The following is a 27897-nucleotide window of genomic DNA, read 5'->3' on the forward strand; positions in this document are numbered from 1 at the left end:
CTATTCTTTCTTTGTTCCTTTTCTGCTTTTGACTGAGAGAGTGAGAAAACTACTCTCTGACTACCGAGAGTTTTCCTTGTGTTGTGAGATTTTGGGAAGCTCTCGTAAGCGAGAGTCTTATCTTCCACAAAACTCCATGGAAGCTCTCAAAATTGAGAGTCTACCTTCCGCTAACTGTGTCCCTTTATGCATAATCATTCCTGCAGTAAAAACAAGGGAGAAACACGCAAAATGCACGTGCACATGCTTGCTGTAATTTTCTGCACATAACCTGAAAATGTTCCCCGAGCACGTTCCAAAGTCGAAATAGAGACCTTTTCCGCGATGGAATCGCACCAAGCTTTGTGTACACGTAGTGTAGGTAGAGAAGAACTAGATTCTATGAGTACTTTGCTGAAATTCACCCTAATAGAGGTGATTAGGGGCTGAAAACAGAGAATTTGCAGCAGCTAGGCGTGAGAGAAAGAGAGTTCCCTTCTACTTTTTGCAATGAATCTTCCCTCACAACAGCCTATGATAAAGAGAAACCTTGGGAGCGCCAGGACTCCACATACACCACAAGGGCTGATTCTCAAGCTTCAATGGAGAGCTCTGGTGCGTAGAGCACGCTCGCTTTAGGGGGGGTAGGTGCACTGCCAACCTGTGAGGAGGGGGAGGGAGTGCTCCTATATAGCCAGCAAGAAGAGGGAGTGCTAGAGGATGAGGGGGAGGGTGAGAGAGAGTGAGAGTCACTTCGCATGGGTAAGTGTGCCAAGTGGCACACTTAAATAACTAAAAACCGTTCAACTTTCACATTTAAAAGTTTCTAGGCTATTAATGAAATGTGCAAATTAACTCACAATTGCACACATCAATGCTACTTATGAAAACGTTAGTGCTCCTCGACACAATGCCGTACCGGCATTGCTCAAGCATTACCTGTTCGCACTTGTCTGGCCTTGGTTCGGCACAAACAATTAAAATTAGTTTAACTGACTTATCCTAAGGCCTTGAAAATAATCCAGGCCTTAGGATTACTGTTCTAAGGAGGCGAGGCGAGTCACTTTGTTTGCTGCTAGGGTCTTCCTGAGGTGCTCTTGCCCAAGTTTGGACACACTGAGGCCCTAGAATTGCTAGTTCTATTTTGATGTGCACACAACTAATTAGATAACTATTTTCTCGTAAATAAATCAATTATTTAAAAAGTCTGACATTGTTACACGTACCTACCCAATTTTTTTAAACGAATGTGTATTGTTCAAAAACATAACACCCACTAGCTCAAAATGAATTCCAGCCTTCGTTTACAATCAGCGCCACACTCTCTCCCACTCTTTCGCGCTGGCCTTGTTCGCACTTTGCAGTACGGGACATTTCGTCGTCATGGCCGACGATGACTTCCATGTTCCGATCCCCTTTCGCTTGTACATAGACAAGCTTCCCGACACAGAATTGCCGACGTACCCTCTTTCGGCACCTGAATTCATTATCATTTTCGATACCCAAGAGCCTCTCCCAGAACAAGTACCCAAACTTGTTCCCTCATTGGCACATGTAGCAGAGAGTTCCTTCTAGAATCGGTTCCACAACACCCGTTACTTGCTTCAGAGGCCAACCCCATACAGCAGGAATACAGGCTGTATGTGACACATCGTCATGCCACAATTTCAATTATTCCCTCGAAACAATTGGCATGGCCAAATCACAAGATGGCAAGAACTCTATTCCACCTAATGACCCGATAACAGTTCTCAAAGAGCAGATGGCAGCACTTTCGACAAGTCTTACATCAATTCACACTCGTTTGGAGCAGATGCAGACGCAAACCTCTTCCCGGAGTCATATTACTACTTCTTGGACTACAAATGTTACTTCTCCGCTATCTTCTTTTGAAGCTTCAATGGTCGACCAGGAAGAACCACTCAAACAAAAGCCTTCAGAACTCAAATTTTCTCACTCAAAGCATGGTTTCTCAGAGACAACTAGACACAACATACCTTCATGCGAGCAACAAAATTCTCAACATGAATATTCTTGGAAATGTTACAGCTCTAAGGAATCTACTTCTTATGGGAATCATCAACAACATGAAGCTTCCAAAGGATCTCATCTTAAAAAGAAATCAACCATATCAAGATAGGCTTACTTAGTGGCACATATATCCGACCCTAGTCGAGTACTCGGTCGTGAATGCCGCGACGTCGGACAAAATTCCCCTCGCAAGCCATGCCCTACATTTAAGTCTTTCTTATCTGATGGTGGTTAAGTTGAAGATTTATTTATCCTTTCCTTGTGCAAGAGGATCTTCACAAGTCTAAGAGGCAACAACTCCCTCGACCTCCCCCTTCTCAATTGGAAGCCTTAATACTCGCTGAGAAAGCTGAAGATTCAAAAGATTCCAGTTCTTGTGTGACAACCAACAAGCACATAACCCCTTCTTTGGCCGTGTACCAGGCATAAAAATTCGCCTCATCACCGCCCTTACAGAATAAAGTCTTTGTTTCTGAACAGATACCAAATGCAATGGTGAATGACAATTTTTCAAACTTGAAGATACCAATCCTTACCTTCAATGGTACAAAGGATAAAACAGATGTAGACTCTTGCATCATGACTTTCGTCGTTGCAATTGAATCTTTGGACACAACTGTTCTCTTGATAAACCTTTACAGATGGTTATACCTCCAAACACTACTCTGTCTCAGTCTACGACATCCCTTCAAGAGGATTTTATTGTTTTAGACAAACCAATGGAAATTCACCTTGCAGATTTCCAACCAATGGTCATCACTCAACAGAAAACTCAAGTCAGTTTACCAATACTTTCACTTGAAGAAGATAAAGATTCAATCTTTTCTTGGACAAAGCTCGAAGTTACAAATGAATTTGACAAAGGCACTAATAATCAAGTTGCAGATGTGACATTGATACTTTTAACAAAGATGAGACAAGTTGCAGATTTGATCCGTTTTCAGTTTGGCAAGCTAGATATGGTCAATAATAGTGCCATGACATGGGACTGAAGAGTTAGAGCTTTGGATGCAGAAGCACTACAGAATACATTTTCCTTCTCCTGGAGTTTCTACAACTACCCCTTGGTTTTATTTTAAATGGTAGGGAATCTCACGATTGTGATGTATTCTTTGTCTTTGTTGTTACATTATACACTCTTCTTGATTCATTACAGATGCAGATGCGAAGTGTGACTAACCCAGGAGGACCCGTGTCCTTGAATGGACACAACCCTTCGCTCTAAAGTCATGTCTCTTCACCAACAGCCACACTCCTTTGACGACTAGTCATGCCCCTTCAACCAATGGTTGTGGCTCTTCATCAAATGGATGTGTCTATTCGCCTAAAGGATGTGTCTCTTTGTGAAGGGTCATTCTTTTTCCTATGAACCTGTTCATCTCCTATATAAGGAGCCTATTGTACTCAATATTCATTCAATCAATCAAACACAGAGTCTGCTGAGCCTTGTCTCCGAGTCAAGTGCAAGTTTCTTAAGTCTTAAACATGAGTTTAAGTACTTAATTAAGGATTAGTAACTAGAATCGTTACATTATGAAACCCTTCGGCTGATCTGGCTCTAGTTCCTCAAAGCGCTTTTCTCCGGCAGAGGCTCATGCCTTCCTCTGCTCCTACTCCCTTGCGAGGAGGAAGTACTCTTGCAAACAAACACTCAGAGATCAAAACATGCATGAAAAATGTAACTTTTGAAGTCTCAACACTCGGAACGCAACTTGGTTCTTGAATAGCAACTTGCCGGAAGAGATTTCTACATTTCTTCCAATCCTACACATAGAAGAGGTGTGTTTTGGGATTCTTTCTTGTAAATTAGCCCGGTCTACGACGTTTATGGGCTGAAAACAGAGAAAAACAGCAACTTGTTGCGAAGGAAACACTCTCCGTAGGCACTTCTTTGTGATGGAACTCAACTTCTCGGTCTTGGCGACATCCGGTACACTTGGGGCAGCCATGGGCATCACCGTCGGCGTGTTCTCCGTGGCTGAAATCTGCAGCAGCACCTCCTTGTCACTAGGGCTGGGTTTTTCTTGTGTCTGAGAGTGAGAGAGGGCTTGCTTTTATAGCTCCTAGCAGCTGGTGGGAATAGGGTGGTCTTGCCGAGATAAGAAGAGAGCGGGGGGGTGCCTAGGGCTAGAGAGAGAGGATATCTTTTTTTTTTCTCTTGCTAAAAAGAGAGAGAAAGGGGATGCTTGGATTTTGTTGCTTTATTTATCTGTGGTTGCCCACTTGTTAAGTAGGTGGCTAAGGGAAATGATATGAACCTGCTAAAAACTCAGTAAGCCCTTATAAGCTGAAAACAATGCTTACACTCACAACCCAGGCGTCCTTGGATGCAGTCTCATGCACAGATGCAATGCTAACATAGACCTCTTTTACGAAAAAGCATCTGCTTTCCTGAAAAGCAACCCGCTTTCTCAGAAAGCAACAATGTTTCCTCAAAGTTTCCTCTGACTTCTTTTCATCAAGTGCTTGCTCATTTCTTGTGCGCAATTCTAACCCAGTTCGGAATTTCCTTGTGAATATGGAATATTCCCTTTTTGATGCTCCCGTCACCACCTTGTGACGCATCAAGAATACCCATCACCTAGTCCTTTCTCACCGAACTTACGGTACAATCTCCTTCGCGGTGCTCTATGTCACCCATCCTATGACGTATCAGAGATGTCCGCTCTTGGATGGTCGAATACTTCTTCCCGATGCTTCCTGTCACCCATGCAATGTGACATGTCAGTAGTACCCATTCTTGGTGGCGCTACATATATCCCCGCTCACAGTGCTCCCGTCACTACTTTGAATGACGCACTAGAAATAGCTATACTCGGATGTCTCAGAAAAACCCTCTCAATTATAATTCCAATAATTCATTTAGAAGCAAGAAAACCCTTTTACTTATATATCCAATAATTCATTTAGAATTATATTTCTTTTAGATAAAGCCAATTTAGCAACACAAGGTAACAAGGATTTTGATTGTGTGATTGCTCGATTCCATCAGATCTCTAAATCCCATTGCATCTAACAGCCATAATACTTAAGGGATAATGTGATTGAGCGAGCTTGTAAATGGTTACATGTGGACATCTGGGCAGTTTCTTGGTTTCATCAAGGGATATATATCCTATAGTTATTACGCTATCTGTTGCTGTCTATGCTTATTCTATGTATTGAAAATGATGATGGCATGTAGCATGACCCTTAGTATACATCTCTTGGTCATGCATTTATTGAAATCTATGCTCAACAACGTCTATCATGCGACATTTTTTTAAAGCTAGAACTGGGATTGACAGTAGTTCGCTAATCTGGGTTTTAAGCATTTATATGTGCAGACAATCTTGATCATGCACATGACCTATACTCAGGTTTGCACACCTGCTGAGTCATGTATGTGCTATGTTGAACTGAAACCTTATTTGTTTCAGGTTCAACACTTTCTACTTTTGGATCTTTTGAGTCCAATTTGTATACTCGATGGGCAGACCTGGACTTGTCATTGGAGTTACCAGACAGGAGCACCTTGCTACAGCCCATCAGCAAGAAAGTGAAAGTGAAAATTCTAAATGCCTTGTCAAAGACACTGGCAAGAAAAGGTTTTTTTCTACTTCCTCCTAACTTAATAGTTTTCTAGGAGTGTTTTCTCAAGTCATGCTTGTTTTCAGTTTATATGGAGGGAGTTTCTTCGATTAAGTAGAGGGGCTAGTGAGGAGGTCACAAAATTGTTTGTCTGATTAGATAAGACTTTTATGCATGTCGCTTGTGGACGCAGGTGAAGCCCGTAAAGTGCAGTTTATTCCATATGCGCGTGTGCCACTTATCACTTTTGAGGACTCGCAACACAGTATCTCTTGTGATGTTTCTGTTGACAATGATACTGCTATTGTAAAGTCCCGGATGTTGCGATGGTTATGTGAAGTCGATTCAAGATGCCGTGACTTGATTTTCCTGGTAGATCATTAGTTGCCTTCAAAAATGGAGCTGTTTTTTCAATGAAGATTTGCAGCAGGCATTGTGTTATGCCAAATGAACTCTTTGTCTTTGTTTGTAGGTTAAGTTTTGGGCAAAGGCTCATGACATCAATGATCCAAAACTGGGGACTCTCAATTCATTCGCACTTTGCCTTCTTGTCATTTTTCATCTTCAAGTGAGTTGTGTAACAAAAGCAGGAGCAAATTTGAATGTGTGCTCTACGCTCAAGGATCAGGCTTGATATAGGCTGGCCTCTTACATTGCTGTATATTGTAATTCTGTGTCTAGACGCGCTCTCCACCAGTGCTACCCCCATTAAGCTCTGTGCTAAATGAAGACACTGGAAAACAACTAAAAGGTAAGACTCTGGCAGGCAACCATTTCCTTTGAGTTTTGTGTACGCAGCAAGTAAGCAAGTTAAGTTCTCCACTTTCTTGCACTTTTTTACAGGCTGTGCGAATCTTACAGAGGAGGTTTCAAAAGATTGCTGGGAGAAGATTCAACCGTTCATTGGGAATAAATTTGGGGCTCAAAACAAAAGCTCTGTGGCGGAACTTTTTACCACGTTCATCAATCAAGTAAAACCTTCATCGAGTTTGATACACTAGATTGCTTTAGAATGTGTAAACACTGCATGTACACATGACATGCATGCTTCATTGTAACGGCTTAAGGAGGTCTTCATTGGCTTAAGCAGGCTTCTCCAAGGCAGCGAAGAGGTGTAGATACTCTTTTCTTCAGACATGGACGATCTTTAGTTCTTTTCAGTCTGGACCATGGTCACATCACATTGCACTACACACCTCCACAGTGGTTCATTTTGCATTCTTCATACAGGCCACCTTGATGTATACATAGCCCTCACATTGTAACCCCCGTCTTGTACATCCTCCAGGTGATGGGCCTTTTGAGTAGTGAGAAGTGGCAGCGGAAGATGGACAGATTTGGCTGTAAACAGCGGCAACAGGTGTACAATCCCTTAGATCTGATGGTGGACAGCAACAACCTTTGAATGTGGAACCTGCAAGAGCAACCCCATCGCGGTGATCTCCTAGATATGCAATGTATGCGAAGAGGGAGAGTCGCCTAGGGCAAGAGAGGGCATAGAAGGAGAGAGATCCAACAAAAATGCAAAGGCAGACAGAGGGGGATGGCGATCTAGCAAAAACGCTAGAGGGAGAAATTGTTGAAGGAGAGAAAATGCTAGGGGGAGAGAGCCCTAAACGTTGGCAAGCTTTGATCAATGTGGATGAAGTACAAGGGGGTGGGGTCCCTATATAGGGACTCCCAGATTTGCCTTGCTATCATCCAACAAATAAATAACCCCACAACTTTAAAATAGGGAAATAACCTGCTATAGGTGGAATCTAGTGGTACTAGCATGGGGCAACCAAGAGGCACACTATATGACACTGCAAGCAATACAAGGTGGACAAAACAATGGCTGGAATAGGCCGATAATGAGCAAACTACCTCACATAGGCCGGGCACAGCCACAAAACAACCCTCACTCCCTATGACCAGCCCCTGGGAGAAACCAAGGCACTGGTAGCTCCTCTAGGTTGAGCCGGAGGGGTGACAAACTCTAACATGAGCATCTCTAGATGTCTTTTTGTTCATAGTATAAAGCCACTTTGTGTGTGTGTGTGTGTGTGTGTGTGTGTGAGAGAGAGAGAGAGAGAGAGAGAGAGAGAGAGAGAGAGAGAGAGAGAGAGAGAGTTGTCGCTAACCCTAACCCTAGCGAGCCTCAGCCATCCCCGTGCCCTCACGCTACGCTTCATGCAACCTCTACCAATATACCCGCGGGCCGCCACATCCTCGCTTGCGTATGCCACTGTTCTAACTAGCATTATCGACCTCCGTCCAACCAGCGTTGTCCGTTGCTTGCCTGGCCTGTGCCGTTGCTACTCCCCTCTACTACATGTTGTTATGTCCCACTCACGAGAGAGGGGATCCCCGTGGGGATGGGCATCCGGTGTCCGGGCGGATGTAGTGTGAACCCGGCCAGTGTGGTCGGCCACTATTATAAAAGGGAGGCCAAGACCTCATTTGTAGTTATCGACCCCCACCGGTAGTGTGTCAATGGTTAGCCCGTGAGGCTAGGAGTGCGCGAGGTCACCTCGAGGAGGTGATGCCGGGTGGTATGGGACGCTTGGTCTTACAAGTGCATGCCTATGTCCTCGGACATTGGCCCTAGCACGTGGGTGCTACCGGATGTTGGCTATGGCCGGGTGGTTTTTCCGACGCGTCTATAGGCGGTCCGTGTAACCGGGAGATCCTCTCCGCGTGTTCGTTTCATGGTATCAGAGCCGGCTTGGCTACAGGAAGGACCATGTGCACACCGATGGATCGGTTTGAGTCAGATAACCTTGGTTTAGTCTAATTTTTAATGACTACTTGCTGAAATTGTTTGTTTTTCTTCTCGTAAGCATATGTATAGGTGAAAATTAATGCTCTGTATCGAAAATCAGAAAATTAACAGGTGGTAATGCTGAAAATTAGAGGCTTTTTATTGATTTTACTGATTTTCGATGAAAATCAGTGAATTATCTATTGATTTACTAATTTTGCAGTAAAATTCAGCATACAATACCTTTTAAAATCTCTCTCTGTGCGAAGCGGGGGGGGGGGGGAGAGAGAGAGAGAGAGAGCATTGGCTCTCCTTCTCCATTGCCTCCAGTGTGGAGCAAAGAGAGTCCCTCTGAGAGAGAGAGAGAGAGAGAGAGAGAGAGAGAGAGAGAGAGAGAGAGAGAGAGAAAGAAAGAAAGATTTTTAACGTCTATATCAGGCCGAAATCGGCCTATGAGACAAATCAAATGTACATGGTGTGTATGTCATCCGTCTATCGGAAAGACAAATGAAACAAAACTGAACTGAATGTAGGTAGTGGAGTATCTGAGGAGGGATGGAGCTCTATCTCTAGGGGTATATGCATGTCTATATGCTCAAGGTAGTACAATCATGAGAATGCATCAAGCTATCTAGCTCCATCCTGTACTAATGGGGGGATGTAAGATGTGGTACATGGGCGGGTCTGGTGCCAAGGCTACCCGGATGAAAGCTGTCGGGTCGGCCCTCATCTGAGCCACTCGCTCCTGAGAGAGAGAGAGAGAGAGAGAGAGAGAGAAAGAGAGAGAGAGAGAGAGAGAGAGAGAGAGAGCATTGGCTCTCCTTCTCCATTGCCTCGAGTGTGGAGCAAAGAGAGTCCCTCTGTGTGTGTGTGTGTGTGTGTGTGTGTGAGAGAGAGAGAGAGAGAGAGAGAGAGAGAGAGAGAGAGAGAGAGAGAGAGAGAGATTGATTTGATTTGATTTGGTATCAACGTCCGCGGGGGGCCATAAATGACCCATGGGACCTCAAAGTGATACATAGTCTCCCCTCACGGGGGTGTAAGGTGTGGTGTGTGTTATTCTCTTTTTGTGTTCCTATGAGTGTCTTTTGATGCTCAAGTATGCGGGTGAGGTATGTTCCGAGAGCTGTAGGGGAGGGGTCTGTCTTGGATAATAGGTCCGCAAAGGTAGAACAACCGCTTAGAAGTGGTTGAAAATTAGCCCGGATGTGAGCGTATTCTGGGCATTCCAATGTCACATGTGCTTCATCTTCAAGAGCTTGCATTGTACATGATGTGCATATCCGTTTAGAAGCATCAATTTTCAGCCAGCCCTCTGTTTCTATTTTGAGCATATGTGACCTTGTGCGCATCAAAGAGATGGCTCTTCGTGCCATGTGGGGCATGGGTGTTCGTATGTGGGCCTGGGCTTCCATTGGGTTTGTGCTATAGCCTTCCCAATACTTTGTGTTGACATGCTTGCAATAGTATTCAAATTTCGAGCGGTGTTGCGTTGTCTTCCACTTGGTGTGGAGGCTATTTAGTAATGCAATGTCAAAATTCAGCATGTGTTCTCCCTCCTTGCCCTCCTCAATAAGCATGTCCACATATGCCTCTACATTCCATTTAGCGAACCATTTCTTAATGTCTTGTATGAGGCTCGATGACAGAAATTTGCTTTTTTTTTTCTTTTGTGGGGCACATCCCGTTTCCCATGCAATGTGGGGGATTCGAGTAGTAGGCATCGCTTTGACCTTCATGATATACGTGTACATTTTTTGCAATGCTTTCATTTCTAGTGGTCTCTTGCCTGTCTCCAAGAGTAGCACGGAGTATGGTGTCGTCTTTTTGACCCCCATGTGTCGACATAGAAACTTTTTCTGAATTTTTTCAATTTCATTCCATGTGTGGGCTGAAATGCTTGCTCCCCAGATTTCCACTCCGTAGAGGATGGCTTGCACCACGCATGTCTCAAAAATGGTCGCTTTTATCTCCCATCTTTTTATGCTCCTTTGTGTGCACATGTTTTCAAATTGATAGTACTTGGCATGGCCGATGTCAATTCTATTATGTGCGCATTGTCCCCAAGCATAGTTGCACGGGATGTCAATCCCCAAGTACTTGAAACTGTCGACTTTCTCAATTTGTTTCCCTTGATACATGAGGGGGGCGTTGATATCCATCTTACGAGTCTTTACAATCATGAACTTTGTTTTGTCTGCATTGATTGATAGACCCACATTTTCACAAAAAGCATGTAACGCATCGACCAATTTTTGTAGAGCTGTAATGTCATGGGTGAAAAGAGCCACATCGTGTGCATAGATGAGCATGAGAAGTGTAAGCATCCCGATGGCTGGTTCATCTCCTTCTAGTTGAGGGAGGAAGCTTTCTATTTGATCAATGCACAATCCAAAAAGAGTAGGGGAGAGAGGGCATCCTTGTTTGACCCCCATGTTGCTTGAGAAAGCTTTGGACAGCCCTTTGTGCGTTTTTAGTTGACATATGACTCTGTCATAGAGACGTGCTACCGCACTCCTGAGATGCATCGGTACTTTTATGCATTCCATCCTTTTCCATATACCCATTCTCGGGACCGTGTCAAAGGCTTTGGTGAAATCTACAAAGCAACAGTATAATGTTTTTCCCTTTAGCCAACTCTTTTCCATTAATACCCTGAGTGAAACAAGGTGATCAATGGTGCTATGTTTTGGTCGGAAACCTGCTTGTTCTTTTGCTCATTTTCCATTTGTCTCCGCCCATGTGCTTATGCTTTGTTCTAAGATGCTTCCTAAAAGCTTTGCCATGCAAGATCCTACCATAATGGTACGGTAGTTGGTAGGCTGATTTACATCCCCTTTTTTGTAAAGTGCTTTGATCTAGTTCTTTTGCCAATCCTCGGGTAGCCCTTGAACAATGGCTTGGTTTAGCATTCTATGTATCCACTCTTTGGCTCTCATACCTGACCATTTAAGCATTTCTGAGTTCAAGTGTAGTATGTCCGGAGCTTTCCCATTTGCAAGTTTCTATATGCCTTTTTTAACCGTTTCGAAATCAAAGTGGTCTTGGGCATGGAGATCGGTTTGCATGTGTGGCATTTCTTCCGCATTATTATGCACATATAGTTGTTCCACATACATGTACATGTCATCTGAGCTTATGTCCCCCATAATGTCATGTCTTCGTTCTTTTATTTTCAGCCATTCCTTTTTGGGGTTTTTCTTGAAGTTGGCTATGGCTTGTGTCTCCATGCATAGCTCATAGTTTCTTCTTTTCCTCCTCTTGAGATTTGTGTAGTCTTTTGATAGAGTTTCCCATTCTGTGTTCGTAGTTGACAGTGTCCGCAATTGTTTTTTTGCATACTTGCACTCTTCATCAAACCATGGGTTATGCGGTAGCCCTTTAACATGATTTCCTCGCCGATGCGTTTTTCCCATTGTTTGTTCCACGGCGTCACCTAGAGTTTGTTTGAAAATTGGCCATGTTTGTTCAATGTGTGATGGCATGGGTACATGAGCAAGTGCATTGTCTAGATGTTCTGCATACATTCTTTTCTTGTCCACTTGCATTTTGTATGTCCATGATCGGGCATGGGGCTGTTTTTGTGCTTTTTAAGTGGGAACTTGTAGCCATACATGGATTGGGGTGTGGTCCGAATTGGGTGACCTCTTCCCAATTGTAAAATTACTTACAATATGGGATGCCTCATATGCAATCAATACATAATCAATAACACTCATGCCTTTGTTGGCCGTGTAGCATGTGCATTCTCCCGATTTTTCAAACTTACTTGTTCCATTGACGGCGATTAGTTGTAAGGATGTCATCATACTGAGCAATGCAATACCTTGCGGGTTTGTAATGAGATCTTTCGAATATCTCTCCCATGTGGGATCTAGTATCTCATTATGTTCAAGCATTGGAGGTGTCATGAGATCCACCATTTGATTTTGCGCATGTGCTATGCGAGCATTCATGTCCCCAATAAGCATAATCATCCCTTCTTGTGCATAGGCATGGATATCGGCATACAGATCCTCGAAAGGGTAATTCTTCTCTACATTGAAGGCACCATAGAATGGTGACTCTCTATGGGGGATGTAGCACCCGGCAATGAACATAGGTTTAGGTTTTGTGTCAAACTTGATTCATATGTACCGATTATGAGCATCTGTCTTGCAAATTGTGATCATTTTTCTGAGTTCCTCTCGGTATATCACCGCGACTCCTCCTTGTCCCCTCATTTTTGTACATGGCATCCGTAGGGAGTGTGTGACATCCTTCAATGTGTGGTATTCTACATGCATCGTGTTCCCATGTTTCCAATAAAAAGAGAATGTCGGCTTGTGGTAGGACTTCTGTTAATCCTTCTCCTTTATGCCACGGGAAGCCTCTGCAATTCCAACTTGTCACGTGTAGTTCCGTGAACCCATGGGTCTCGCATTGTCATTTTGTTTCCTCTTTTTCTTCCCCTTTCGTGTCCGCTTGGGCTGTTTTTTTGTTCATGCGAGCTTCATATGCTTCACGTCTGGTCTTTTGTTGGTTCGGCGTTCTATCTTCACTGATGTATAGTGAGCTATCCTTTAAGTAGATGCGGGTGTTTTCGAGGATAATAGCCCTCTTGCGGGCATCCAGAAGTGTGCATACGATTGCCCGATTTGCTTCGGGTTTCTTCTTGCCTACATTGTAGCTGTGTGCTTATCAAGAGCACCCTGGAGATCCTGCATCTTCTCCTCTTGGTGACGAACTCGTAGGTCTTGCATTTGGAGCTTGTGTTCCAATTCTTGGTTTTTTAGAGCTAGGTCTTTGATTTCATCGCTCTGCTTCATGATGGTGGTATGCATCGAGGAGATGAGTCCCCATATGTCTCGTAATGAGCATGCTGGCGTATTCCCTTCCATGATTTCAGGTCTCGGGGGGGTTGTTTGCTGTATTGGTTTGGGTCCCATGGTGCGTGTAGGTGAGGACGTGACAGAGAGGCTGCTTCTGGAAATTCGCAGGTTCACAGTGTCATTCATGTGGCCATGGTGTGCTGGTAGCCAATGTAGAGAGAGAGAGAGAGGGTGGGCAGCCCCAACAGGTGGCGCGATAGTCCACAGCCCATGTGGGTTGTAGCGCGAGAAGGAACTTTGCGCTCTGTCAACCATCCAACATGGAGGGAGGGGCATGCGCTGGCTCCAAGGTGGAACCTATGGCGTGTGTTGGGCACGCATAGCCACGAGAAAGGGAGGGGTGATATTTTTTCTCCACGCGTCGACGCGGCTCTCCTTGCGTTGATTCTTTTTTTTCGCTTGCAGCCCTTTGGCCTTGCGTTGAGTTTTTTAAAAGAGGCCTTCTTTCAAATACTTCTAGTGTGGCCAAGGCCTTTTTTAAGGCAAAAATTTGAAACCTGCAAATTATAAAGAATTCACTTACAGAGAGTCGCAAGAACTTTGCAGAAAATCCATTTTCAGGCCTCCTTCTTCCCTCCCGACGCTCCTCTCTCCCATTTGCTCGACTTTTTGCAACAAAAAAGTGCAGAAAAGGCTTGGTTTCGTGTGAAATTTTGAGTTTTTTACCGATTCCGCTAGCTCGGATGCACAACGTGACAACACACTAGGTAACATTCAAATCCTGTTCACGCATGCTCTGTACACATGGTTCACATGTGCTTTACAAAGCCTCGACCAATGTATATCAACTCTGGAAAACGCCAATTTTCAGATGAACATTCACTTGTCCTCTCTTGAAGGGGCTGTGCAAGGGTTTAACGCTCGTCTTGCCGCTCTCGAAAATACGGCTCAATTGACGAGTGTGCGTATTTCAGAGAATGATATCCATCTCCAACCAATTTCTCAGGGAAAGAGAAGGAGTGTGTAATAGACTTGGGCACCCCAAGCCGAGAATCTAATGCAGCACACGTAAGAGAAACCGAAAACAAATTAACAAACTGAACAAAATTGCGAGAGAGGACATGGCACGACGAAGTTCCGCGCCTTGAGAGATTGGCCCCAAAGACTGGCGCCCCTTTCGGTATTTCTTTATTATTGATGCTTCACAAAATACAATGTCTGAGGGTCCTCGTCTCTGCTACGCTCCACAACGTACAACTGGCAAGAGAGAGGCCCTTACATTTTATTTCTACGATGTGGGCCTTCCAAAAGCAGTGTACATAAAAAGCTTCAAGTCTAAAAGCATTTGGTCCCAAAGCCTAGCGCAAATTGTGGAAATCCGTACAGGTCACGTCAACAATCGACGCGATTAGTGGGATGTCCGTTCAGCGGTGCCACGTGAGCAATTCTTACCCAAATTGGGATGCTTGCTTTATTTTAGGGTTCTTGTGTCCCCTGGGCCCCATTGGACAGGACCTATAAGTTGGAACAATTTATAAAATTGAATCTTCATTTTTGGCCTCTCGAAATTGGTTCTACAAGTTGTTTTAACTAAATAAGCATCTTTCACTAGGGTTTGCACCTCCGTCTGTCCGAAGTGTGTCCAGTCGCCATGCCACGTCATCACTTTGTGAGATACCCCCCTCTTGAAAGAATTGTAATCGCCCTCAATTACGCCTGCAAAACTAACATAAGCTAGAAGCTAGTTTAGTAGATACCGACTCTAAGTACTGACGCACTAGACAACACATATCCAACACTCGCACAAAGATGACAATCACTGAACATTCAAACCGCATTCACATCACTATCCTCGTTAAGATCTTGGATGAAAATCATGATCTATTGTAACATATTTAGCATTCACGTCGAGATCTCACCGATCTCACGAGAATGTCGTGATTAACTAAATCTTGTTAATATCATATCCACATCACCTCTCTTGTGCAGTCCCAGCTACACTAGATTCAACCCATTGATCATTGGGAACTCTTGGAATAGTCGAAGCTAGACCAAAAGCCTCAAGGTAAAGTTCCAAAATTTGAGGAGTATCTGCTAGGTCCTCCTCCTCCATCCCACGTTGCATCCAATGTAGGATAGTTCTTAAACTTGACTAAGAATCGCCGTATCACTTTACCTTTCACTTTTCTTCCTTGTGAGTCAGTATCTGTTTTGGAATGAGAATCTCCTCGGTTTCTTCCACTTCAGGTTGCTCCTCAGGCTCCCTGTCCACTGGTACCTCACCTTTGAAAGGTTTCAATAGACTCACATGAAATGCATTGTGAATCTTCCAAGTATCTGGTAACTTCAATGTGAAGGATACATCATTGATCTTCTCTTGAATTTGGAAAGGGCCATAGTATCGCATACTTATCTTTGGAAAAAGCTGCTCCTTACCCTTTCGTTTTTGTAGGCGTTCCTTCTCAAACCGTAAAAGCACCCAATCATTCTCCTTCAGCTGCAAGTCACGTCGATGCTTGTCCGCTGCCTTCTTATGCCGTGCTTGAGACTTCTCAAGAGCCTCGCGCATTTTAGGAAAAGCAGTGTCCATATTCAGATTGTATTGATCTGCTTCAAAAATCTCATCTTTGGTGCTTAGAAAAGGTGGAACCTTCTTAGCACCCTCTTACCTCAAATGGTGCCTTCCTTGCGACGTATGAACTATGTTTTTGTAGGCAAACTCCACCAAGGGCAAATACTTCTCCCACTGAGCCTTTTCATCTGAAATATATGACTTCAACAAGTCCAAAACCACTGAATTGGCTATCTCAAATTTCTCGTTAGTCTGTGGGTGGAATGAGGATGAGAACTGCAATCGTGTGACAATGTTCTCCGAGATTGCCCTCCAAAACAAACTTGTGAACCGGGGATCTCTGTCCGAAACAATAGACTTCGGGATACCATGTAATCAAAAAATTTGCGAGAGAAACAGTTTAGCCAAATGATCGGGCTTAACTGTCTTCTTTACCGGAATGAAGTGAGTGTGCTTACTGAATTTGTCAATGATTGTCCAAATGCCATCATGCCCACTATGAGTCTTAGGTAGATAAAAAGTAAAGTCCATTTCTATGCTTTCCCATGGTCGGGAAGGTATGGGTAGAGGTTGTAGAAGACCCGATGCCTTGTACCGGTCAAACTTGACCCTTTGGCATGCTAAACAACTGTGAACAAACTCGTCCACATTCTTTTTGAGCCTCGGCCAATAGAAGTAACGCTCGACGCCTTTCAACGTGGTATCTATGCCGCGGTGGCCCGAAAAAGGTGGATAGTGGCACTCTGTCATAACCTTTTCCCTCAACGGCTGCAGAACACACAACATTGTTTTCCACATGAAATAGCCTTTTGAATAAAATAGCCTGCAACTGTCTGCCCACGCTGTGACTGCAAAATCAGGGTTGGTGGCGTACCGATCTACCATATCCTCGAAGCTTTCATGATGAATCACCAAAATAGCCAAAACCAATGGCTTGCGAGATAACACGTCTGCCACTAAAGGACGTTCTCTTGAAAGTTACTCCATTCAAGAAGATTGAAGATTCAGAGAAGATGCGAAAGTTTGAAGGTGGGTTGCATGAAGCCTTGCAAAAGGCTATGAAGCTTTATCCACAAAGCAATTTACAAATACTTACGGAATCCGTTCGCATAGCTGACGCTATACACCAGAAAGCACTTATCATACTAAGCAGAAAGCTCTTAATAATCGGACCTCTTCTACTTCTTCTTCGCAAAAGAAGAAAAGAACCGTCTGAGATGCAGAAGCAAAACTTAATCAGCCCAAGAGAGGGAAATATCTTTGTCCCGTAGAATTGAGAACCTATATGAGTGAAGGGAGATGTTTCAAGTGTGGAGAAATTGGAGATGTGAAGGGTGATTGCCCCACTAAAACCCCACAGCCCCCTTCTTCTAATGCAGTAACAGATTGCAGGGTAATACCACCAAGGATGGTAAAGAAAGATCTGTTTTAAAGGAATGGAGCAACATTAACAACCAGCGGGCACTTAGATTGTTTGATACAGGCAGTACGGATAACTTCATCTCTATGAAGCTTGCTGAAGACCTCAATTTACAGCCCAACCGCTTTGGTGTCTTTTTTTAAGCATCATCTGCTTTTAAAGGACAAAACTCCAGTTCTACTCCTATCATAGGGGAAGCTGAATTTACAGATAGACAACTACAAAGATCAAGAATATTTCTTATTAGCTTCACTTGAGGTATGTGATGTAATCTTGGGAATGCCTTGGCACTACAAGATGCATCTTATGATTTATCCCTGATTATGTTCAAAAAACCCTGTCCTTTTATCATAAAGGAAAGCATCATGTTGTAACTGTTGATGCAGGTGATTGCGTATTCCCATCGCCAACTACATTGCAATTTAGAAGGAAATGAAAAAGTGTGTTTCAACGTACTTAAATTTTGCGAGAGAGAGAGAGAGAGAGAGAGAGAGAGAGAGAGAGAGAGAGAGAGAGAGAGAGAGAGAGAGAGAGAGAGATGTGTCTTCTTCACAACTTTCTCCCTCTTTAGAGCAAACTAGAATTAAGTTGTTAGAATGTTTTGAAGATTGTTTTGCGGATGGACTTCCAAATGAACTTGTACCCTCTCGACATGAGGATCATACAATTGATTTGATCCCAGAGAGTTCTCCTCCAAATCAGCCCCCTTATAGAGTCAGTTTAATGCAACAAGAGGAGATACTCAAGAAGGTTAATGAACTTTTGGAGAAGGGTTTAATAAGGCCTACTACTTCTCCATATTGTTCACCTGTCTTGTTAGTACAAAAAAAGGATGGCACATTCCGTATGTGCACAGATTATAGATCTTTAAACAAGATCACAGTCAAGAATCGATTCCCAATCCTTGCGATTGATGACATTCTTGACAAGTCACAAGGAGCAAGTATTTTTAGTCGTATAAACTTGAAGAGCTGATAACATCAAATCCACATTGCTCCTCAGGATGTGCATAAAACTTCATTTAGAACAATCTTTGGTTGTATGAATTCTCAGTGATGCCTTTTGGACTCACTAATACACCAACAACTTTCAATAGAATTTTCTTGGCCTTTGTTCCTATTATCGGTGTTTCATTCGAGCCTTTGGCGCTATAGCTAGTCCTCTCCATGATTTAACTAAGATGCGGATTCCATTCCATTGGGGACATGGACAAAAACAAGCTTTTGAAACGCTTAAGTGTTTATTTAGTCACAGACCTATCCTCACCGTCCCTAATCTTTGCAAACCTTTTGAGGCGTATTGCGATGCATATGGAGATTGTGTGAAACCGGCCCGTGGGGCGGTAGGCGTTGGCTTTCACCCGAAATTCTTTACTTTAGACACACACAGAGTACTTTGCAAAGATAACTTGTAACGGGGATTAACACCTAAGTACACACACGGCTCGGAAGCTAGAATGCTCCGAGCAGACACTGACAACCTGTAGGCCCCAAAATTGGCGCCCCTTTCGGTATTTCTTTATTCTTTAACAAAGGGAATAAAACCTGTGATCTCCTACGAGCTGCCCTGCACAATCAAGGCTAAGAAACACTTGTTCTGGCCCGATTTCGGCAGCATAACTGTACTAGGACGCTTCACAGTCAGTATCCCCACGCAATAGGTGACTTTCCCGACGCATACGGACACTTTGCAAAACCTGGCGAGAATCTGCAGCATGCTGAATTCTCTGTTTTCTGCCCTGAAAATGCGCCAGTTCACCTATACAGCGGTCCCCTCGCGTCCCCGAACTTCCTGGGGGTATTAGGGTCCGTTTAGGGCCGAAACCCTAAACCTGCAAAAATACACAGCAGGCTGTAATTCCCTGTTTTGGGCTCCGTTTCGCGTGCCGGTCGCATCAGTAGCAAGACCTCGAGCTCCCGCACCTGTAGGGCTACTTGCCCTTTGAATCGGACGAGATTTCTGGCGTGAAACCTCTCCGAATTCACCTGTACCTGCGGGGGATTAGCTGCTAGCTAATCCGGTACCTGTGCAAGAGGCTCTTGCCTCGGCAATCGCGCATGAACCCACATAACTGTACATTGGTCAAATGAAAAGCCCACTAGTGGGGCATAACATACTGCTCGTAGGGGAGAGAGAGAGGAGTGTAGCGTGCAGGGCATCACTCCTGGCACCGCACTATACATAAGAGGGAAAGGAAGCACTCCATAGCTCTAACTTGTGTGACAGAATGCAAAAGAGGCCTCCTCCCAGCTTAAAAATCAGCGCCCATTTTTCCCTTGTGAGGCAAGTGCACAGAAATGTGCCACTGGGCGCATTTACAAGCATCTTCCGTTTCGGGTTCTCCGCTTAAAAAAAATCCTGACCGGTTGCCCAGTTGACTTCGCGGCAGAGATGTAAAATGTTCCCCTAGTCATACCGGAGGTAATGACGCGAACACATTTCTCGGCCCAAAATAGCAGTTCCCTAAATTTTAGGAGATGCTTCCGTTGGGCTCCCACTGGTCTTTTGACCATCTATCCTCATTGGGACCGCATCCAAAAATGCAATGTGGCCCAACTATCGGATACTTTCAGTTGGTAGTCACACCTGACTTTAGGCCTTTATTGAGTTCGCTTCCTAGTATCCACCAACTTGCTAAGTGCGACGGGGTGACCTATATGATCTTGCTCTGAGCCTAGACATTATTTTACCATACGAATTCCAGTGCCGACCACTACCCATCTGCAGGTGAAACTACCGTTCACATTGGCCATGCAATGTCCGACCGTTTGCTACTTCAAGAAGAGGGTCTCAAGAATAAAACCATAGTTACATGGGACGGCGGGTCGGGGTCGGGAACGGCAAAAGTCAGGAAACGGGGACGGGGGTCGGAACGGCAAAAAGAAAAAGAGAGTTTTTTTGGCATTTTTTGACCTGCACACATGCCACACACATAGAGCATCACTTTGACCATAAATTTACACTAAATAGACCAAAGAACACGAGTCATATAGGCTGAAATGTGCTAATAAAATATCGATGATCGATGGATACAAAATGAGAAGTGCATGCCACAAGGGCTCAAGAGTCAAAAAGCCTAAAGGACTTAGGACAAGCCTGAGGCCTCAAGGATAACAAAAAGTACAAAGGGCTATGTAGTAGGTAGAGTCGTAGACTCAAGAGTCTAGACTCGAGAGTCGAGTGATCAATGATCATCAAACTCAAGAAGTGCTCGCCTGCTGAATCTCCACATTGTCGTCGTAGTCGAGGTCGTCAGCAACGTATGAGGGCTCCGGCTCGGGAGGCTCGCATTGAGGCTCGAAATCCTCCTCTAGCTCCTCCAAAAGAGTATCGGCCATAGATGGATTCTCTTGTGCCATCTCCCACTCAGTGAAAGGATCTGCCTTGTGTGTGATGCTCTTGGCAAGCATGCGCAAGTTAGCGCTCACAAACACCAAATCATTGGCCCTCTGAACGCCAAGGCGATTCCTCTTCTTAGAGGCAATGTGGCTGTACACACTCCATAGTTTCTCCAAGCAACTAGTGGTACATGCTTGGCTAAGGACACGAACAGCCAAGCGCTGCAAATGTGGGCCATCTCCTCCATAGTCCTCCCACCACAAAACCGAGCCAATCTTGTTGCGATCAAGCTGTGCATCTACACATCCATAGGAGCCCTTCTTTTGCCTGTAGTTGAGTAGCTCGTCTCTAATCTTGCGCCTAATGTCACTGCTAGGCTCAAGGCGCTCCAATGCAAGCCGCCATCCTTTGCTCACCTCCTTGTTGGTCTCTTGACGCCTTCCTTGAAACTCAGGGTCAAGCACATAAGCTGCCGCATGAAGTGGAGAGTAGTATCCATTCCACCTCGACTCACACAAGCCATGAATCTCCGCATACTGAACAGGGTCAGGCACAAGCTTCTCAAGTGCCTCTATCATCCGATCCATGGCTTCGTAGACTTTGCCAATGCATGGCTGCAAGCCATCCACCACTCGAAGTAGGTGTAGAATAGGCTTGACCATGGCGTCAAGAGTCTTCACCTCCTCCCACCAAGCGGCGTTGTCGGCCCATTCTCGGCATTTCAATCCTATTGTTGATGTAGACTCCGGCATGGCCTGGAACTCATCACTGAGAAAGAGGCCCCTTAAGGCTCCGCCACATGTAGACAAGCGGCCTAGCATAAGCCAATTGAATGCAAATCTTGTCTCTGAATATTTGAGCAAAGACAACTGGCTCCTCTTTGAGAATTCATGGCGCACTTTTTGATGGTTGAGCACAAAGGAGACAATTCGAGAGGCGTCACCAATGGTGGGTGAAATCCATGACAAGTTCCCTATGTCCTTGAGGAGGTTATTGAGGCAATGCGCCATGCAAAATGTGACATGGATGCTGGGATACATGCCCTCAATGATAGCTCCGGCTACCCTATTTGACGCCTCTCCATCTGCAACCATACAAAGGACATTCTCCGGGTAGGTGATCTCTATGGTGCTTGTCCACTCCGCAGCAAGCATCTCGGCGGCCTTGCCACTATCGGATGCATCATGTGACTCCACAAAGTACATCTCTCCCCGAGAGTAGGCCACCACCCCGTGGATGGACCGCTTGCGGGTGTCGCTCCATCCATCTACAAGAAGAGAGACGCCATTGGTCTCCCACAAATCCTTTGTTGCTTGGGCCGCTTGCTCCACGACAAGCTTCTCTTTGTCAAGAAGGGTGGTGCGAAGCCTCTCCGATGAAGGTGGCACATTAGAGGAACCATATTCCCCTATTTTCGTAACCATGGTTCGAAAGTATGGAGACCTATCCACACAAAATAGAGCATGTTGCGTTAGTATGGAGAGTCGAGAAATTATAACCCATTATGAATACAAAATGGAAGATTGCAATGTGCATATGCCAAGGGAAACTCACCGCGAAGCATGGAAGGCAATGTGGTCGTGGAAGAAGAATCGGGCAACCGACCTATCTACCTCTTCCTTCAATTTAGGATTCCAATTTTCGTTGAGAGTGGTTTGGCGATGCGGAAGGGAAGAGGACGGTGTAGATCCATGGCTCTTGAAGGTTCGAGAGATGTCGTCAAGTTGGCTTCCCTTTGCTCTCGCGGTGTCGCCGTAGCGGAGGGATCAACGGCAACAAAACGGCCCCTCTTGGCCGCTTCCGCAACCTCATACATCGTGAGTTTCTCAAGAAGATCCAACCTCTTCTCGGGAGCTACATGAGGGCAAAACTTCACCTCGTGACCGGGTTCATGAAGAAGATGGGCTCGCACTTTGTTTGAACCACCCGTTCTCTTGTATGGACATAGCTTGCACGTCCATGGTCTTGCACCGCCACCTTTGCCACGCGAGCTAAAGTCGACTTCATCCCACCACGACCACGTTTGCACGGCGGGCCTCCTTCGAGAAGAAGCGGCTTGAGAAGTGGAGTTGGCTTGAGATGACATGATGGTGGAGAGACTCGAGAGAGTAGAGCTTAGAAGTTAGAAGGGTTAGAGGAGAGCTTGTGTGGAGAGAGAGTAAAGGAGAGCTTCAAAGTGGGTAGAAGAGGGAGAGGAGAGCTTCAAAGTTCAAACTTGAGCCTTGAGCTTGAGGGAAATGGAATGAGCTTGAGCCTTGAGCTTGAGGGAAATGGAATGAGCATTGAGCATTGAGACTATGAGTATTAAGAGGCCCAAGGGAGCCTTTTATAGCCACCCAAGGGCCAAGGCTTAAAAAATATGGCAGTTGGGGCTGCACAGAGCCGTTGCAAACGGTAAAAAACGGTCACTTTTTTGAATCCGACCCCGGCCGACCCCTGTCGTCCCCGTCCGGTCCGTCCGGCCCCGGCCGTCCCCGGTCCGTCCCCCCTGCGACCCGCCTGTCCTGCCCGTTTTCCGTCCGTCCCTCGGCGTTCCCAGCCGTTCCCGGCCCGGTTACGGCCGTTCCCCGGCCCTAGGGCCCGTCCCCCCCGTCCCTCGTAACTATGAATAAAACAAAACCCCTTGGAAAGAAACCAACAACTAAAGTTAGCAGTTGCCACGTCCTCGTGACATAGTTAACAGTTGCCACGTCCCCGTGACATTGTGTAGGAGGAGTACTGCACCAAGAGGGTCACGCCATAGCTTATGAAAGCCGGTGCCTTAAAGATGTAGATTTGCATGCTTCCATTTATGAGAAAGAGCTAATGGCAGTAATTCATGCTCTTTCCACATGGAAACATGATCTTTTGGGAGCTGATTTTGTAATTAAGACTGATCATTAGAGTCTTCGCTACTTCCTCACACAAAGAAAGTTATCAAAAAAGCAGATGAGATGGGCCAACTTTCTTTCCATGTTTCATTTTCAGATTTTTTATACTTTTGGAAACAAGAATGCCGTTGCAGATGCCCTTTCTAGATGTCCTAAGGTCGCTACTTTGACAACTATTTATCATGAGGAACTAGAATATCTTAGTGAGATGTATCCTCAAGATCTAGATTTTGCTACGATCTGGGCCGAACTCCAAGCAAGACACTCAAGGCCACCTTACGCTTTTAAAGATAATACATTATATCATCAACAAGCTATATGTATAGCTCAACCCTTAGGACAGAAGGTGATAGAAGAAGTACATGATTCTCCCTATGCAGGCCATCGAGGGATTTTTGCAAGTACTAATGCTCTCCAAAGGTTTTTCTTCTGGCCAACTCTTCGGACGGACATTGAGAAATATGTTCGTGAGTGTTTAGTATGTCAGAAAGTGAAATATGACAGACATAAAGTTTATGGCAAGCTTCAGCCACTCCTTGTGCCTAACACGCAATGGGAAAGTATTGCCATGGATTTTATTATAGAACTTCCTAAATCAGAGAATGGAAAAGATGCAATTTGGACTATTATAGACAGATTCAATAAGCAAGCACATTTCCTTCTAGTTAAGAAAACAATCAAAGCTGATCACATGGCTAGAGTATTTCTAGCTTAGATTTTTAAACATCTTGGATTGCTAAAACCTATTGTCAGCGATAAAAATCCTCGCGTGATTAGTTTATTTTGACAAGCACTATTTGAGAATTTGGAAACTAAGCTTGATTTTTCATCAGCTTATCATCCACATACAGGTGGTCAAAGCGGAATCGCTAATGCCACTGTTTTAGACCTTCTCAAGTGCTATGTTTCGGAAAGACAATCCGAATGGAAACAATATTTACCATCAATTGAGTTTGCAAATAACAATACCAACATTCCTCAACGGGTAAAGCTCCCTTCAAAATTATTTATGGGAAGCGACTTTCACTTCCTATTTTAGTCACCAGAGAAAACATCTTTGCCGCATACGAATTTGTGCGTGATATTGATACTGCCTATCAACAAGTAAAACAAGCGATTCTTCGCTCTCAAGAGAAGCAGAAGAGAAAAGCAGACAAGCACAAAAGGGATCTCAATCTTCAAAAAGGACAATACATCCTGCTTAAGTTTGAGAAAGCTAGATTGAAAAAACATGTTAAACTTTCCCATAGATTTTATGGCCGTTCAAAATCACTGATAAAGTGTATAATGTGACTTTTAGAGTGGATTTTCCTTCTTATTGGTGCATCCATAATGCTTGTCATGTAAGTCTCCTCTAACCGTATGTTGGTTCTCCTCTTGTGGTTCCAATACAGGAAGATCCTCCAGCAGTCGGTGAGACTGAGGAAATCCTTTAGCCAGAACACATAATACACCACTCGGAGAGACAACTAAAGTTCGGGAGATTACATCGAAAGTGTTTAGTCAAGTTTAAAACTACACCCCTTTAGATGCAAAGTGGATGACTGAGTCAGATCTCAAGGATTACCCAGACATCTTGCACAATTATGTTGACGCTCTACAGGTGAGCTCATCTACTTAGAACCAAGAGGGATATAACAATGCTAGCCTTTGTAAATAATTAATTTATTTACTAGAAAATAATTATTTAAATAGTTGTGTGCACATCAGAATAGAACTAGTAGTTCTAGGTCCTCAGGTGTGACCAAAATGCGGGCTAGAACACCTTAGGGAGACTCTAGCAGAAAATACCATCAAGCCTTAGTGATTGGAAAATCGGGCCTTCAAAAAGGGGTAGACAGTAGCCTCAGATTTTAGGCTAATAAAAATTGCGCGTGTCAATGCGAGCACAGGAATGAGATGGGGTCCTTAGAATAGTAATCTTAAGGCCTTTATTATTTTTAATAAACCCTTAGGATAAGCAAGTTAAATTAACCTTAACTATTTGTGCCCGGGCAAATGGTCGGACGTGTGAACAAGTAATGCACGAGCACTGCGTCGGGAACCTTTTAAGGTTCTCATGGGTAGAATTAATGTTAACATTTGTGAGTCGCACATTTTTAAAAAAAGTGACTAGTCAACTTTTAAAACTTAAAAGTAGAAGGGTTTTAAAGTTTTAAATTAAGTGTGCCAAGTGGCATACTTACCCATGCAAGCTCTCTGTCTCATCCTCCCTCATCTCCTAGTGCCCCCTCATCTTGCTCTTGTCTATTTAAGTGCAGCACCTCTCCCTCTTGGGAGGTTGGCAATGCTGCTACCCCCCCTATTGTGAGCATGCTCTATGCGATGGAGCTCTCCATTGGAGCTTGAGAGCAGCCCCTTGTGACATATGTGGAAACTTTATCTAGAACAAGGGCTCCCACAACCATAGCCACGTTCTTGAGAAGTTTTGTCGTGAAAAGTTGCAGCAAACGCTCATTTCCTAGAGTGTAGTGGCTATAAATTTTCTGTTTTCAGTCCCTAATAATCTTAATTAGGGGGATTTTCAGCAAAGTACTCATAGAATCTCATACTTCTCTTTTTATTCTACGCATATGCAAAGTTTGGTGCAATTCCATCGCGAAAAAGGCCTCCGTTTCGGCATTGGAAGATGCACCGGTAAGAATTTCAGGTTATGTGCAGAAAATTACAGCAAGCGTATGTGTGTGCGTTTTGCGTGTTTCTTTCTTGTGCTCATTGCAGGAATGATTAGATATGAAGGGGATCAGTTAGCAGAAGATAGACTCTCTTCTCTGAGAGCTTTCAAGGAGGTTTGTGGAAGATAGACTCTCATTTAAGAGAGCTTCCAAAATCTCACAGAAGAGGGGAAAATCCTCTTAGCAGTTAGGGAGTAGTCTCTGGCTCTCTCTCTCTCTCTCTCTCTCTCTCTCTCTCTCTCTGTGAATTTGAAAAAGAACAAGAAAGAATTGAAGACGGGCGATTGCCATGTTCCTATGCTTGTAAAGATTTTTTCTTAGCAATAAAGATATTCTCTGTATGGGAGGGGACCAACCCATCTTCTCGTCCCCAATGATGTGTCAAGCTTTTCTCTCACTTCTAAGTTCTCTTGAGTATATGAATTTTATTTAAAAGTTAGTTTACGCTTCCGTCTTTTGTGACACTCAGCTCGCTGCTCTACTGACAACTGAGGGTCTGAAGGTTTCTTTTTTTGAAGCTTTCCCCTTCTTCAGTTACTGTTGTTCGAATTCTGTCTGGTCTGCGCCTTCAAAAGTTGATCAATAGGATACGTAAGAGTACCTGCGTGCATTGCAAATCCTTGTTTGACATGCCCCATTAGTTGTTGCATGAACTCGGACTTTTGCAGCAAACTATAGTCCTGCATGTCTTTAAGTAGACCACATCAAAATCGCTAATATGTTGTTTAAAGGTGATCTTTTTGAAAGAAGAGGCCGGTAGAAAACTATCCCAGAATCTCTGGTAGTAGATGTCCAATGTATCTTCCTTGGTCATTCATAGATGATTCCAAGCGATGATCATGTCACGTTCGTACTCTTGAGTGAGCCAGAAAGAGGTAAAAATTCACTTAAACTGTAGCCACTTCATTGGTGCTTCCCTTCGTAATAGTAGGGTAGACCCACAGTTACCCGGAACGCGGAACGGGAACGGCGACGGGATCCCCCGCGGAACGGGGGAACGGTGAGGGGTCCGGAACGGGAACGGCGCGGAACGGGAGGCATAAAAACACCCAAATAATGCAATTTTAAGCTCTGTGTGATTCAAATATAGTAGTGTCAGAGTCCTTTGACTCTAATACTCACAGAAAACTTGATTTGAAGACCATTCAACCTTACTATGGCCAACGTATGTCGTATAGGCTTGAGAGCTTGAGGGGGGAGGGACGCGGAGAGAGAGAGAGAGAGCTTAAAAGTGGGAGACTCGACTCTCGAGAGAGCTTGAGAGAGAGGGGGAGAGGGAGAGAGCCTTGCCGACTAACAAGGCTAGAGCTTGAGAGTCAAGACTCGAGACTCGAGAGGGTAGAGCTTGAGCTTTCACCCTTGAGAGCTTGTGTGCACTGTGAAGGTAAGGGGTGGGGGGAAGGGCATTTAAGAAGGGGGAGCCTCACAAGATAAAGCTCAAAAATCTGAAAATCTGCCATTCCCAGCCGTTCCGGGCCGTTCCGAGCTGGCCGTTCCGGTACCAAAAACCCGTGCGGAACGTCTGGCCGTTCCGGGCCATGAAGACCCTCCGGAACGCCGTTCCGGCGTTCCCAACCCATAGGGAGGTGTTCCCTGGTAACACTGGGTAGACCATGTTTGCACGTTTCCCTTAAGATAAGATGCTACCCTCCTGACCTTGGAGTGCTCTGATTAGCGTCCTCCGGAGTAGGCATTGCGAATTGTTGGATGAAAGCGAGGGCATTGTGGGTATCTCGAAAACCCGAAAAAGTATCAAATTTTAATGCTTGCCCACCCTCTTGAAATCTTTCGGCTTCTTGCCCTTATCCTCAAAAAAATTGTATTGATTGGCTCTGTAAAATTACTTTCTCTTTGTAGAAAACGTCTGCTCATCGGAGTCCGAACATTCAG

At 44.6% G+C, this 27897-nt stretch overlaps 1 protein-coding gene across 4 annotated transcripts in view; it reads left to right on the forward strand.

The window, feature by feature from the left end:
* The window catches only part of LOC147432117 (uncharacterized), a 62911-nt gene that overhangs the window by 9524 nt on the left and 25490 nt on the right, over positions 1-27897 (forward strand). For all 4 annotated transcript variants that reach the window (XM_086492121.1, XM_086492123.1, XM_086492124.1 and 1 more), the window contains exons 4-8: positions 5430-5597; positions 5774-5952; positions 6053-6148; positions 6262-6331; positions 6424-6551. In XM_086492121.1, coding sequence (XP_086348247.1) covers positions 5430-5597; positions 5774-5952; positions 6053-6148; positions 6262-6331; positions 6424-6551 — 641 coding nt within the window. The remainder of the gene's footprint in view (positions 1-5429; positions 5598-5773; positions 5953-6052; positions 6149-6261; positions 6332-6423; positions 6552-27897) is intronic.

The sequence above is a fragment of the Adiantum capillus-veneris genome, chromosome 20 (genome assembly GCF_014529385.1).
Source record: "Adiantum capillus-veneris isolate H3 chromosome 20, ASM1452938v2, whole genome shotgun sequence".
Taxonomy (NCBI): domain Eukaryota; kingdom Viridiplantae; phylum Streptophyta; class Polypodiopsida; order Polypodiales; family Pteridaceae; genus Adiantum; species Adiantum capillus-veneris.